At 39.0% G+C, this 15,313-nt stretch overlaps 1 protein-coding gene across 6 annotated transcripts in view; it reads left to right on the top strand.

Annotated features, from left to right (window-relative positions):
- The window catches only part of FMNL2 (formin like 2), a 326,152-nt gene that overhangs the window by 237,455 nt on the left and 73,384 nt on the right, over positions 1–15,313 (top strand). For 5 of the 6 annotated variants that reach the window (XM_061135288.1, XM_061135290.1, XM_061135289.1 and 2 more), the window contains exon 6: positions 1,740–1,892. The exons of the other annotated variant lie outside the window; for it this stretch is intronic. In XM_061135288.1, coding sequence (XP_060991271.1) covers positions 1,740–1,892 — 153 coding nt within the window. The remainder of the gene's footprint in view (positions 1–1,739; positions 1,893–15,313) is intronic. 6 annotated transcript variants of the gene reach the window in all.

Genomic DNA, 15,313 nt, shown 5'->3' with positions numbered 1-15,313 from the left:
TTATCCTATTGCATATTTTAAAATCTGGAATAATATTTAATAAGGAACTAAGGAAGGACTAAGAAACTTCAGGAATAATGGAAAAGAATTGCATACTATTTGTAGTATGTTTGCTGTAATCAACCTTTTACCCCATCACATCAGAACTTATAGACCAGCTTTCCCAAATGCACCTACTCATAAGACCAGTGGAAAAAGGTCGTGCTTCTCCAAGGGAATTTTTCTAATTTGAAGTCCAAGAACAAAGACAACAGCAACAAAAAAATAAGAACTCAGAGCTTTTGGTTCTTAATCTTGTACTTTTTTTAATTTTAGAATTAACTTTACAGTCTTTGCTTATTAGTTTTGTTTTTGCTTTAATTAGACAATTATATGTAGATAAGTAATTTATGTTTTATCCTTTCTTGAAACTAAATGGGCCAGAAAAATTTCTTGCTATTCCTTAGCATGTGGCAATTTTCTTTCCCATGTAATGTGAAACAGCAAACTCATGCAGCCTCCCTGAAACAGGAGCATTCACCAAGTTGCGTGTTTCCTTTTTCTGCTCAGTGAGGGGGTGGGGGGGATGAGCTGAGAGGAGCATAAGGATGCTGAACGGCTGAACATGTCGGGGCTGCAGAATGACTTAGCAGGAGTCTTCATGACATGGATGATCTTAGGATGCCCCTGGGCTTACCTTCTCTGATGTCAATTATAGGCTTCTATTTTAATACTTAAGGATCTGTTTGATTACTCAATTCCACCTCTTTTCTGTTCACTGGTTTCTGGATCCTAAGGAACAACAGAACTGTTAGACCCATTCAGTGACTTTGTGCATCCATCTGTTATCTGGATTAGATTTTAATAGATGGAGAGCATCACTTAGTTTACAGATGGTCGTTCTAAGCAGATATTTTCTTTTGGCAGTCATACTTGTATAAAAAGTCATACTTGCTATTTCCAATATGTGTTATTGATGTTTCTTCCATGATAGCCTCCAAAATCTTACAGATGATACTAATTATAGCTGCATTCTGTTTATTTTCTACCTGGTCAGGTGTTGCTTGTTGGAACTATGGGTAGAAACCATTGATAGAATATATTTTTGAGAAAGTACAGCTACTAACTTTGGCAGGGGAAAAATGCATAGAACACAGAGGCCTGTGTGTTAAAAATTTGTTCCTAAAATTATACAAGGATGAGCAATTTAACTAGCCATTTATTCTAACATGGTTAACATGAGTAATAACCTCAAAAATGTGCCAGAGAAACAACATCCCTACTTTAAAGAGCACCGCACTGGGGAGAGATTCCAAAATCAAAGCAAATTCGTAACTTTGCAAGTAATGTATCACATATGGTTGGAAAAGCACATTTGCCAACACACTAGGAGAAAACGCTCAGTGAAAATTGATGGGTAGGAATAAATTAGTATAAGCCTAACATATTGACTTGTTAAAGCAAAATGTAGACAGCTCTAAGATCTTTTTTCCCTATCCCACCAGAGCTCATTAGTAATCAGTAAGTCAGCAAGCCTTATAATAAGATGCAAATAACACATTGCTAGTTGTCATTCTGTATTTTTGAAGCTAACACACAGTCCATGGAAATTCAGTTGTATTCCATTATCAGTTTTCTTTGTTTGCAAAAACTACCCATATTAAGGTGCAGATGTGTAATTGGAAGGAGCAAGTTTTGCACATCCATGTGTTTGTGTGAATCTGAATTAAGTCTTGAGTGGCATTTCTTTTTTGTTTTAGTTTTGACTTTGAAAGTGTGGAGAGCACTATGGAGAGCTCGGTGGACAAATCAAAGCCCTGGAGTCGGTCCATTGAGGACCTGCACAGAGGAAGCAACCTGCCTTCCCCCGTGGGTAACAGTGTGTCCCGCTCGGGAAGACATTCTGCCCTGCGGTGAGTGCCTGGATTCAGGAACAGGCGGGTTTGGTAGGATACGTTGGGACAGCTTCTGCTGAGGATCCTGGGCTGTGTATGTATCACTCGTGTCTTGTCCCACAGTACGGGTGTTGTCGACAATTCCAAATGCAGATTCCTACAGGAGTTCATGGGATCATCTGTTGGGCACTACTCAATGCCTTTAAGTAGCTCACTGCAAATACTACTCCTTCATTCAGCACAGAAAGAAAATTCTGCTTCCAAATGACACAACAGAGCAGTCTCCATACACAGATAAGTTCCTGAAACCAAGGAGATGCTGACATCCTGGACTCTGTTTGCTGGGTAGAGTCAGCCCATTGAGATCTGAGAATCTCATGAACTTCTTGTTGTTATTTAAACCCTACTCCTCTCCTCTCTTCTTCCTATGGTAACTCAGGTGTGTCTTCTGTGGGTTGTGTTCTTAGTCAGGTGCAGTAATTATTTTTATTAAAGAGAGGCCTTTAAGCACTATTCCTTCGGTTGGTTGTGCTCTCCATTGTCAACTTTCTGTTTCCTCCTACAGATTCCTTCTCCTGTCAGTTTTGGTTGAAATACCACCATGCTAAGGGAGGATGGGGGTGAACACCTGTATTACTGCTGAGTATAATATCCCTGAAATTGTTCATTCACTCATACCTACTGTAGAGCTTGGTGGGTTTTTGTCATGGAAAGTTAAGTCTTTATAAATTCAGTTCTGCTCAGGATTTGATGTTTGAATATTATGCTTCTTATCAGCCATGCAGATTTTCCTTGTTTGGAAATGCCAAAAATATTAACAGCTTTGGAATAATTCAATAATAATAATAATGAAGAATTGTGTGGCAATTCATCTCACGATTTTTGCAATAGGTCAAGGGCTATAGGAGCCTGGTGGGCTGCTGTCCGTGGAGTCGCAAAGAGTCAGCCATGACTTAGCGACTAAACATAGCACACGTACAAGTTTCTCAGGTGGTAAAGACTCTGTTTGCTGATGTAGGAGATGCAGTTTCAATCCCTGGGTTGGGAAGATCCCCTGGAGTAGGAAATGGCAACCTACTCCAGTGTTCTTGCCTGGGAAATCCCATGGACAGTCAAGCCTGGTGGACTATATGTAGTCCACGGGGCTGCAAAGAGTTGGACACAACTGAGTGCATGCACGCATACACACACACACACAAGGTGTATATAACCTACCAGTCTGCATCAGCTTAACATATGAACAGAGGATTATGTGGACTGATTGGGAAGTTGCAGGAGCACCAGTTGTGCCTGAAGAACTCCCTAATCACTTTGTAACCCAAATGGAAAGTCTTACCATTGATATAGCTATAGTGATGTGTAAAGAATTTAATTGACAAGAGTACATTTTAATTTGCTTTTTCATCATTTTTTACCTGGAAAGTATCATATACTGGCCAGCTACCACCTTAACAAGAAGTTATTTATCTTTAACTGCAGGATAATTGCTTTACTGTATTATGTTGGTTTCTACCATACATTAACATAAATCAGCCATTGGTATACATATGTCCCCTCCCTCTAAATCCTCCCTCCCATAGAATTCATTTTAAATTGGAAAAAAAAAAAAAAAAGACCCAAAGTATATAGAGAGACATGATGGAAATACTGTTTTGAGAAACTTGGGAACCATTATGACATTTCTGGTTGGCAGGTGTGTTGACCAGCTAAGAAACCAGCATTGTGTTCTTTTTCTGTGTTTAAACAGTTTCAGGCTTAGGAATGGAACATTTGAAATTCCTTTGACTCCTTCATGAGCTCTCAAAAAGAAAAACCAATGTAGCAATAACTTTCATGATACTTGTTGACTTGAAGCTTCAATTTTTGTTTTTAAACAATGGGTATCAGTATATTCCAGGTCTAATGGATTCTAATTCTGTATTTGGTCATTTGATAGCATCTCTAACTTGTAAAAACAGCAACCAGAGGTACAGGAATATGGAACATGCTGCTTTTCACATACCCAAAGATTGTTGGGCTTCCCTGATAGCTCAGCTGGTAAAGAATCCGCTGCAATGCAGGAGACCCCAGTTCGATTCCTGGGTCAGGAAGATCCACTGGAGAAAGGGATAGGCTACCCACTCCAGTATTCTTGGGCTTCCCTTGTGGCTCAGCTGGTAAAGAATCTGCATGCAGTGCAGGAACTCTGGGTTTGATCCCTGGGTTGAGAAGATCCCCAGGAGAAGTGAAGGGCTACCCACTCCAGTTTTCTGGCCTGGAGAATTCCATAGACTGTGTATAGTCCATGAGGTCACAAAGAGTTGGACACAACTGGGCGATTTTCAAAGATTGTTTATATATGTGTTTTTTTTTCTCTCTTCCTTCTCCTTCCTCTCTCCCCTTTCTTTTTTCTCCTGCCTCCACTTTTTTACTTTCTTTTTGTTGGTCTTCTTTTTCATTCTTCACGTCATTTCTGATCATCAACTCCTCCTCTCTCTTGTCCTTTCTTGTCCTCCTGTCTCCTCTTCCTCCGGTTCCATTCATCTCTCCCGTCACCACCAGATTAGTTTCTCTGCCTGAGTATCTTCAGTTCAAATGCCACCAGAGCTGCTTCTCCCCTTGTTGCCTCTGGAGCAACCTTCAATTTACACATTGATGACAAGTCTTCAAACCAGAACATCTTGTAAGTCATGGATGACAATGACAATGACACCCAAGAGAGCTTGTAGCACATGACAGCAGAGCGTGGTACCTGCTCTCCGTGTTATAGTATGATAACTGCGTGGCTTCATTCCATCACCTTGTACTTGGATAAAGCCCAGTGCCTTTTAAACTTTGATTCTTTCTCTTATCATATTATGATTCTTCATTTTAAGAGTTTGAGCCTTCAAGCAGTACTGCATTTTAACTAATATTAGTTTTTTTTTTTTTTGGGCAGATAAAAAGACAGTCACATTCTGTAGAGATGTATTCTGGTAGTTTTGTTTGCTTAGAATATGTATTCTGTATCCAAACGCAGATTTTAGTTCCCTCATCCCCATCCCCAGATAATAATGTAGATTCAGTAATCTTATCCTATATCACTTGACAAAAGGATTAGTTAAACTTGGAGGAAGAAATGAGATTTCAAGAAATTTAAAACACTTTATATAAAAAAAAGACAATAAAGGTGGCTTGATTGAAGAAAAGGAGAAGCGCTCTACTTTCAAAACAAAATACTAATGGTGCACTCTCCTTTTCATATTTAGTGTTTTAAAAATACTTAAAATAGATGGTTAAGCATTTTATGACATGACATTCACCTGGCATTGTATCAACTTGTAGATTCTGTACTGTCATAAATTTGTCAGGGTAGCCAGTTGTAGAAATGTTTATTGATGCAATGGAAATCTCGAGTGTGCTGTCTCATAAGCTTAGAGTCTGGTGTGCCTTCAGTTAAGATAGATTTCTGTTACAGATCTAGCTAAATTAAATGATGCCTTGTATGCATATATGGACACTCTAGATTTTGGAAGACAAAGATTGCATTAATTCAGAGGTAAGAGAAAGTAATGTTTAATTTTTAGGAATGTCATGGTTAATGCCACTAAACTTAAATAAGCTGACTTTCCTGGTGGCTTAGATGGTAAAAGCAGCTGCCTATAGTGCTGGAGACCTGGGTTTGATCCCTGGGTCGGGAAGATCCCCTGGAGAAGGAAATGGCAACTCACTCTAGTACTCTTGCCTGGAAAATCTCATGGACGGATGGAGGAGCCTAGGAGGCTACAGTCTGTGGGGTTGCAAAGAGTCGGACATGACTGAGCAAAATCACTTTCTTTCTATAGATAGTAAATCAGTATTACAAGGTTTAAAAGGAAGTGGTGGAGCATTAGGAATCTGGAGGGAATAGGAGATTTAAACTGGGACTTTGAGTGATGGCCAGAGTTGCTTCTCAGGGTGAGGAAAGACTGTTGCAGGTAGAGGTAAAATGAACGAGCATGGGATGAACAAAATCTTACATCAGAGATCAGATCTCTTTGGGATAGAGGGAAGATCCTGCCTCTCTGGGACAGAGGTTCTGTGATCTTTGCAGTGGGGTAGGACTGTTTAATGGGGACTGGGTCATAGGCATACCAAGCTGGGAAAGCCTTGCAGGTCACCCTTACTAACCTTCCCACTAAAAGGAAATCATGATCCCATATTTTCTTTAATATATATTAACTCCTACTTAACATTTCTTTCTGAGATTTCCTAGAACAAATTTTACTCTTTTTCCTGAGATTATTATCTTAATGGACTGGCATTTTGTGAAGTCATCATCACTATTGTTAGCACTTACATATACTTAGTGGATTTACATGAAGAGTTCAAATTTACATTCTAGTTTACACATCTTTAATCCTTTCCTGGCAATGGTTTTCATAGAAGTAATTTTTTTAATTGCTTAAAAATGAGCACAAAGATATTGGTAGCATTGATTCTTATTGGGGAGAAAAATAGAATTTGTTGAGTGTCCACTGTGTGCCAGCCACTGTCCTAAGAGCCTTCTGTGATTGTTCACTGCTTACAAGGCCTCTGTGAGAATACATACCTGCTACTATTAGTTAATACTGTCACTCTGAGGAAACCAAGGCCTCTAGCAGTTAAGCAACTTGCCTGGGATCTGAAGTGAGGTGGCCAGACCCCAACTGTCATGTAACATGATCCTGCCTATATATTCACAGAATGATTTTTTTCCGTTAGTAAATATGCTATTTTAATATCAGGGTGTCCAAATGGAGTTATGTAAATTGTACTGTGCAGGAGAGGACTTGTTAAGCCTTCCCAGAAACTGTGTCTTTTTCTACTTCACCCAAAGGTGCTAAATGCCCTAATGGAGACCTGATTAATGTGCTGGATTTTATGTACTTTTACAACTATTAGAAGATAACCATCATATAGAAACGTGAAGATTTCCTAAATGAATGACAGGAACAAGAAAGTTCTCTATGGATACAGTTTTATTTTCACCTATTTGCAAATGAGGGCTTCCCAGTGGGCATAGTCATAAAAAATCCTCCTGCTAATGCAGAAGATGCAGGAAACACAGGTTTGATCCCTGGATTGGGAAGATCCCCTGCAGTAGGGAATGGCAACCCACTCCAGTACTCTTGCTTGGAGAATTCCATGGACAGAGGGAGCCTGGAGGGCTACAGTCCGTGGGGTCACAAACAGTCAGGCATGACTAAGGACACACACACACATTTGCAAATGGGAAGACTTTGAAAAGAAGGTTTATTGAATGGAGATAGTGGCTATTTTTACTGAAAAGGAGATTATGAATGGATTCTTCAAGTTTCTGTTTTTATGATTTTAGAACTGACATAAAATACATATACTGTATACTCATGGATCAGATAGGGAGAGGCCACTTAAGAAAGAACCTTTCTTTTTTGGAATTTTGGAATTTGGCTTTTATCTGGAAGGCAGTGGAGTGGGAATCACACAACGTGTGTAGAGTCTGATAAATGCCCTGGATATTGATTGGAGCAAAAGATTGCTGAGGCAGTTGGTGCTTAGACCTACGTGCGAGATACCCAAAGCTTAGAATATAGAGCAGAGACAATCAGAGTGATAAAAAACAGAAGCTTTGTGTCTGATTGATGAGAAGAGGAATTGAACCATTAGTAAAAAGGGGAAAAGCTGGAATCTGGAAAGGATCTCAGATGTCATTTAGTCCAACTCTTTGTTGATGAGGCACTTGAAGCCCAGCTCAAAGACCTTATGTCCTAAGCGGCTAACTCATTCCTACAGACTGATTTCCATGTGTATGGGCTAAGGGCGCATGTGACTCATTGGCTTTCATTTGCAATAGTTACTTCTATTCATAGCGGTTTTCCTGATCTCTTCATAACAGTGATCCTATCTACAGCTATAAAAATACCAACTCAGTACCAGTTTGCTTATAAAGTAAGTGATATTTTAAAGGAGATGAGCTCTTTTAAGCTCTTACAAGTTTTTATTTTAGCAGTAGCATTTTACCTTGAATTTTTATTGTTGGGCAAAGAAGATCACCTAGCCTTTAAACTTAGACCGTTCTAGTATCACATAAAAAATATACTTGAGTTTTATAGTTAGAAGCTAAAACACATTTATCTTGATTCTCAACAAGGAGATTGAACTCAGTTTTGTTCATTTTCCAACTTTGGTAAATTAATTCTATGTGTACCCTTTTTCGTAACTTTATTTATTCTAAGTTTTCCCTATGGAAGGATCTTGAAGAATTTACCTTATCTGCCAACTTGAAGGGGAAAAGTTGAAAAGTTTATTTAAACAGTTATTCTCAAGGTTTGAAGTTTGTCTGTTCACCAGATGAGGTGGCAGATGCTGGTTAAAATTTTCAGTAACACTTACTTTAGAAGGAGAGAAAATGCTGAAAAAGTAGAAGAAAAAAGAATAATGGATGATCATTATAGCCAATACCTGAGAAAGGGGAACTATTGAAGATGCCCCTTACCCTGCTAGACAGTTGACCTGAAGATCTAAGGTTGCAGAAAATGCAGCACCCATGTTTAGAAGAAAGACTTTGTAAATTCCTATACTTTCCAAAAATAATCTGTAATTACAAATTGTCACTTTTCCTTTTCAGCACATTTGTAAGCAGAAACAAGTTTGAAGTGTTAGGCTGTTGTGTTTCAGATTTTTTGCATTTCTTTTTTATTGGGTGTTGTAAAAAGAGAAAAAAGTACTTGGGTTAAGAGTGTACATTCCAGATGCTCAGCTCGAAAGTGATTTTAATGACCTTGCTAGTAGAAATGGTGACAGTTGTAATTATAGCTTGTGGGTGCACCATACTGGCAGATGTCAGGCATTTTCCACTGTGAGGTTTTCTTCCCTTGTTCCACTTCTTTATTGGGTCTTTTACCCAGTAGAAAATTGACTGAAAGAGGCTATGTGGAAATGGAAAAACAAGCCTACCTGACCAGTGCATTGTTGGGGATCTGTCTCACATATTCTCAGATCAGATCTAGGACCTGACTCATAGGTTGTGAGATTAACAATTCCTGTAAAGAACTTGGCACAGTAGTGTGTAGTCAATAAATGTTAATGGTAAAAGGTTGCAAAAAATACTGAAGATGACTTAGCAGATTCCTCCAGCTACATTCTGATACTTTCATCCGCAAGATTGATTGCATCCATAATATGTGAAGGGTGCATTGCTAAATGCTGAGGATACAGAATGATACATGGAATAATGTATTTGTATGTAATATATTCATTCTTGATAAATGAGTTTTTCATACTTGCTTTATTATATCTTCATAAAATTGTAGGTAAGTGTTCAAGAATTATTAGCCCTATTTTACAGACGAGAAGGCTCAGAGAAGTTACCTGTAGGTAGTAAGTGATAGAGCCAGAATTTATAATCTGAGTCTTCCAACTTCTTTCCACTGTGTCAGCGTCTTTATATACGATTTGATTGAGAAGAGTATATGTGTATTCATGCTCCTACTAACACATGTTAAGTATCACTTGTGTATAAATGGAACGAATTATATGGAACCTTAGAGACTAGAGTGAACAGCCAAACCTAGAGAAGAGTCATAAGTTGGTCTGCATGTGACACATGAGGAAGGTTGGGAGGAGAGGGTAGAAGCAGGGGAGTAAGGGAGAGCGGTAGGAGCAGTGGTCAGCTGTGAGACTGCATGGTTTGTTCAGGAAACAGTGAACAGGTAAGTCTGCCTGGAAGTCATGTAGAGCCAGTTTATGTACTGTGTTATGTACACGTATGGATGTGAGAGTTTGACGATAAAGAAAGCTGAGCACTGGAGAATTGATGCTTTTGAACTGTGGTGTTGGAGAAGACTCTTGAGAGTCCCTTGAACTGCAAGGAGATCCAACCAGTCCATCCTAAAGGAGATGAGTCCTGAGTGTTCATTGGAAGGACCTATGTTGAAGCTGAAACTCCAATACTTTGGCCACCTGATTCAAAGAGCTGACTCATTTGAAAAGACCCGGGTGCTGGGAAAGATTGAAGGTGAGAGGAGAAGGGGATGACAGAGGATGAGATGGCTGGATGGCATCACTGACTCAATGGACATGAGTTTGAGTAAACTCTGGGAGTTGGTGATGGACAGGGAGGCCTGGTGTGCTGAGGTCCATGGGGTCACAAAGAGTCGGACACGACTGAGTGACTGAACTGAACTGATGTGCTGTGTTGAAGGCCAGGCTGTGGAATTGTCATTTTGGCACATTGACAATGATTTATTGAAGGTTTATGAAAAGAAGGGCCAAATATTGATGAACATAGAAATATTTCTATTGAAAAGTCACAAGCATTAGTTTCCTTGGACACTTTTCACATAGGGTTATATCCTAATTAGCCACTCCATAGCAAATGCCTTTTACAAAGGAATATAATTGAAAAACAGAAAATTCGAACTAATGGCCCTTCATTCATATGATGGAGCCTGTTGATTCATGTATTCCATTCAAAATGCATGTAAATGAGACCTTACAGGTTCTGTTCTAGCTATCACCTGGTCCTCTGATAGGAGAATCAGATGAACAGAACATTGCAGCAACTGATTAGAAAAAAAGGTTCATTAGGAGTTTTGTGTAACCAACACCCCCCCACACATATCTCTGTGTCTTTGTCTGTTTCCCCCACCTGCTTCACTCCCACTTCAAACTATCTGGGTTCTACTCTTTCAGCTCTGTTTCTTTTGGCTTTAGAGACAGAAAAGTGCTTGGCTCATTTTTTTTTAGCATCAAGTATTAATATTTTATGAGTTTAATTGATAGAAAAAATATGCCCAGGTGATGTCATGTCTGACTGAATAGTCAGGGAGAGGAAACCTAAAACCCCAAATCTTGGTAAAGTTCTATTAGTCCAGACCTTGGAACCATAAAAGACTAGTACAGTTATGCCAAATGATGTGATATACTCAGATGGCATTGCATTCCGATTGGGCTGAATACTAACATTAGCTTCCAAAGGAGTTCTGATTGCTAGTCTTTATTTATAGGTTTATTTAGTTTAATATCTGAGTAGTTTGGTTACTTGAAGATTTTTTTTTTTTTTTTGGAAGATACTTTTGTAAGAAGAATAAAATATACCTTGTCTTTTTCTGTTGCCAATAGGACCTAAATATTACAAACCTCACAAATGTTGGCATGGAGACTTCACAGAATATTTTCAAAAACCTTCTTGATGGACTCTGGGAAGGCCTGGGTTAGGTCAGTTCAGGGAACATTCCATTTAAGGTTCTGCAGTAACATACTGTTCTTGGATAATAGGAGCTCAAAGGGAGAGGCAGACATGTACAAAACTCACATGTAGGAATATGTCTAGAAATAAGTATATTTCAAGACAATAGATGTGTGATCAGACTTTTTTTTTCTTCAAGGCACCACTGGTTAGATAGCAGTTTCCATTTGATTTTGGTGCTTTGCAGATGTAGATCTTGAAAGAAATTCAGGATTTGATCACATGTAGCTTTTAATCAGGAGTGAGTCTTCTGTACACCTAGAATTATCATAGACACATTACTTATAGTTACTTATGTTATCACCCATTGTTACTTTTTAAAGAATACTGCTTTTATTTTTTATTTATTTATGATGCTAAGAACCCTTACCAGGAGATCTACCTTCTCAACAATGTCTAAGTGTATGGTACAGTGTCGTTGACTGTAGGCAAGGTATTATTTCAGCAGATCTCTAGAACTCTCACCTTGCATAACCGAAACTTTATACTTATATTAGCAATTCCCCATTCTGCCGTCTCTCAAGGCCCTGGCAGCCACCATTCTACTCCCCACTTCAGTGAGTGTGACCATTTCCGGTATCTCGTATAAATAGAGTCATACAGCATCTGTCGGTCTGTGACTGGCTCATTTCACATAGTGTAATGTCCTCAAGGTTCATCCATGTTATGACATATTGCAAGATTTCCTTTCATTGAAGGCTGTGTAATATTCCAGTGTATGTATCTACCATAATTTTATTCTTTTTATCTCTGTGACTTTTAATTTTGACATCATTGAAAACTGAAAAAAGGCAACAATAGTACAATAATTCCTCCTTATGCTCTTTACACAGATTCAGCAATTGTTTTAACGTTTTGTCCCTAAATTTACTCTACCATTTGCACATTTGCTTTGTAAAAGTACCCTTTAACCACTTGAGAACAAGTTACAGAATCATGCCCTTTTATACCTAATTATTTTTGTGTAGATACCCTGAGAACGAAGACATGCTCTTATATAACCATGGTGTAATTCTTAAAATCAGAACTGTTACATAGTTCAGTCTGTTTAGTTATTCCAGTCTATTCCATAACATTCTTTCCAACTCTGTCCAGAATCCCACACAGGGATCGTTTATTGTGTCAGTTGTGTCTGTGTAACATCCTTTTACTTGGAACCATCCCTTACCCTTTCTTTTTCTTTTTTTACATTGAAGTATAGTTGCTTTACAGTGTTGCGTTAATTTCTGCTGTGTGGCAAAGTGAATCAGCTGTATGCTTAAATATATTTCCTCTCTCTTTGGATTTCTTTCCCGTTTAGGTCCCCACAGAGCACTGAGTAAAGTTGCCTGTGCTCTAGAGTAGGTTTTCATGAGTTATCTATTTTGTACATAGTAGTGTATATATCAGTCCCAGTCTTCCAATTCATCCCACCCACCTTACCCGCTCTTAGTTTCCCAACCAGGGACTGCACTCTCGCCACAGCAGTGAATGCACGGAGTCCTCACCCCTGGATCGCCAGGGAGTTCACAACCCTTTCTTTGTTCTTCAGGACTTTGATATTGTGTGTCTATGTGAATATGGAAGTTAATTTTTTATTGAGAGATAATTGTTGTGTAACATTGTGTAACTTATACAATGTGTTGGTTTTGTATGTTGATACATTGCAGTGATTACTACCATAACATCAGGTAACACTTCTGTCACACCACCTCATTATTATTTTTTAAAACCATATTTTATCCATATTTATTCATTTATCTATTGATGGGCATTTAGGTTGTTTCTACGTCTTGGCTTCTGTGAATAGTGCTGCAAGGAATGTGAGTGCAGATACCTCTCTTAAGATCTTGGTTTCGGTTCTTTTAGATAAACATCCAGAAGTGGGATTGCTGCAACATTACGTGGAGAAGTTCTATTTTTGTTTGAGAAACCTCCATGCTGTTTTCCATAATGCTGGTGCAACTTGCGTTCCCACCCACAGTGTACATGGGCTCTAATTTATTCTTGTTAACACTTGTTTTTCTTGTCTTTTTTGATAATGGCCATCCTGAAAGTCAGTATGAGGTGCTTTCTCAGTGTGCTTTTGATTTGCATTTTCCTGTTGATTAGTGAGCATTTTTAATGTACCTGTTAGCCATTTGTATGTATTCTTTGGAGAAATGTCAAGTTCCTTTTGCCCATTCTGTAATTGGATGGTTTTTGTTTGTTTTTGCTGTTGATTTGTGGGGGTTTCCTGTATATTCTGGATATTAACCCCTTATTACATATTTGGTTTGTAAATTATTTTCTCCCATTCCCTAGGTTACCTTTCACTCTTTCTTTTACTGTGTTTTTTAGATTGATATAGTCTCACTTGTCTGTTACATTCTTAAACCTGAGGAACTCGTTCAGAATTACTGTAGCTTTTTTTTTTAGACTCTTACAGTGAGTTGTGGTTTAAGGACAGCAAGACATGGTTATAACCAGAACTCTAGTGGACACTGTATATCATTCAGGCTTGACTACATACCTGGTCAGAGAAATTCCCGTGTATCTACTCTGTGGTCAAGTAGATCCAAGAGAGCTACTTCCCCAGGTTTTGTCTGCTGACCTCGACATTCTTTTTGCTTTCTGGACTCAGAAATCTAGGTTTGAGTTGCCCTGTCATTTATTAGAAATCAACTGGCTGGCTCTCGCTAATCAGTCATTCTAACAGTCTTTCAAAGCAGAGCTAGCTTCTTCTGCGTAGCACCTGCTGCTCGAGGTGCCCACTGCCAGCTCCTGCGCAGATGGATCGCCACGTGTGAAGTAGGCGGCACAGCTGACTCTATAGTACTAAACAGGGCACATTGTATAGGTTTCTTAAAAGATACTTACTTGCAACAGTTGCTTAAATTTTTTATGCATTTTACTCCTACTAGCATTGACTGTAACTTCCACATTTATTGTTATTTCATGTAACTTATAAAACACTGGTGCATAAATTAATACAGTTGGTTAGAGTCATTTTTCTTTGGTTTTGATCTTGAGTCAGTTTGGGCACATGTTTCTCTCCACACACATAGAACTTGGTGAATACTACTGGCGGTTCTTCCAAGATAGTGTCTTACTATCTTTGAATGTGACGGTAATGTTTAGTTTTCATTCAGTGCTTGACAAGAGTGCAGGCAGATCTCACAGTCGATGGAGAAGAGTGCTGAAGAAATTTAGTAGTGTTCCTGTCAAAATGACCTCTCAAAAAGCAGGATTTCCTTAAAACTCTTGAGACCCTCAAACAACAGCCCTAAATATCCCTTCTCCATTATCTTTTCTACAAAGGACAGGAGCTCCAAAAGTTGGACTCGGGGTTGTTTTCTGCCTCTGGGAAACCCCTCTTTTGTGTCCACAGAGCTAGAATCTCAAAACTCTTGCTTGCCTGTCTGGAGGAAGAAGGGTAGTCAGGAAGGCAATTAGTCCCCTAACCTCGTGGTTCAGGCATTGGGTCACAGCCTCTCTATACATATGGAATGCCCTTGTTTTTCCATTCGATAGTTCTCCGATCCTGACGTCTTAAAGAACCAGCTCCAAGTCTCCAGAGAAATGTAATTCTTGCAGAATCTTGTTTAACTGTTCCTTTGAACTTGAAGGAATTGTTACATGTATTCAGAATGAATAGGTTCTCAGGATTCTCTAAATGTTATGAGATGTCAGTGAAAATGGTGAAGTACAGGCCCCATGAAAGCAATGAGAAAATCAGCAAAATAAGCCAGAGTCAACTGTTTCAGACCTCTGGAGAGTAAAGTCTTGTAGTAATCTGGGAAACATTGATTTAGGAAAAACAACTGAATCTCAGTGAGAATAGCTAACTTTGTGCTGGTTTTAACTTTGTGTTGGTTTTAACTTTGTGCTGCTTTTAACTTGTGCTGGTTCCCCTTCCTCCTTCTCTAGATTCACAGTAGCCTCAAAAACCATTAGTTCCCATAATTAGGGTGTAAACCACCAGCCTGGTAGGCAGTGGAGTGGGGGCAGAATGGAGCTGCCAGCTTTCTTCCTCCTGCTTTCTCTTCCTCCTCCTACATTAAGCTGGATGTACCTTGAGGTTTGGGAGCTACTAGTGAGGAAGCCAATTTCAAATCTCAGTGAAGGGAACATGCACCATTTACTGCTGAAAAAATCTAGGGTCATTCGTTACATGGGGCAAGACTTGAGCTTATCTGCCTCAGTTATCCATAGGAGACCATAGGGAAGCTAGTACTGCCTCCCACTTGGGCCTTTTTCATATATCACAATG

The sequence above is a fragment of the Dama dama genome, chromosome 33 (genome assembly GCF_033118175.1).
Source record: "Dama dama isolate Ldn47 chromosome 33, ASM3311817v1, whole genome shotgun sequence".
Lineage (NCBI taxonomy): Eukaryota > Metazoa > Chordata > Mammalia > Artiodactyla > Cervidae > Dama > Dama dama.
The sequence above is the reverse complement of the archived record's forward strand: the minus strand, read 5'-3'. Positions and strand labels throughout refer to the sequence as shown.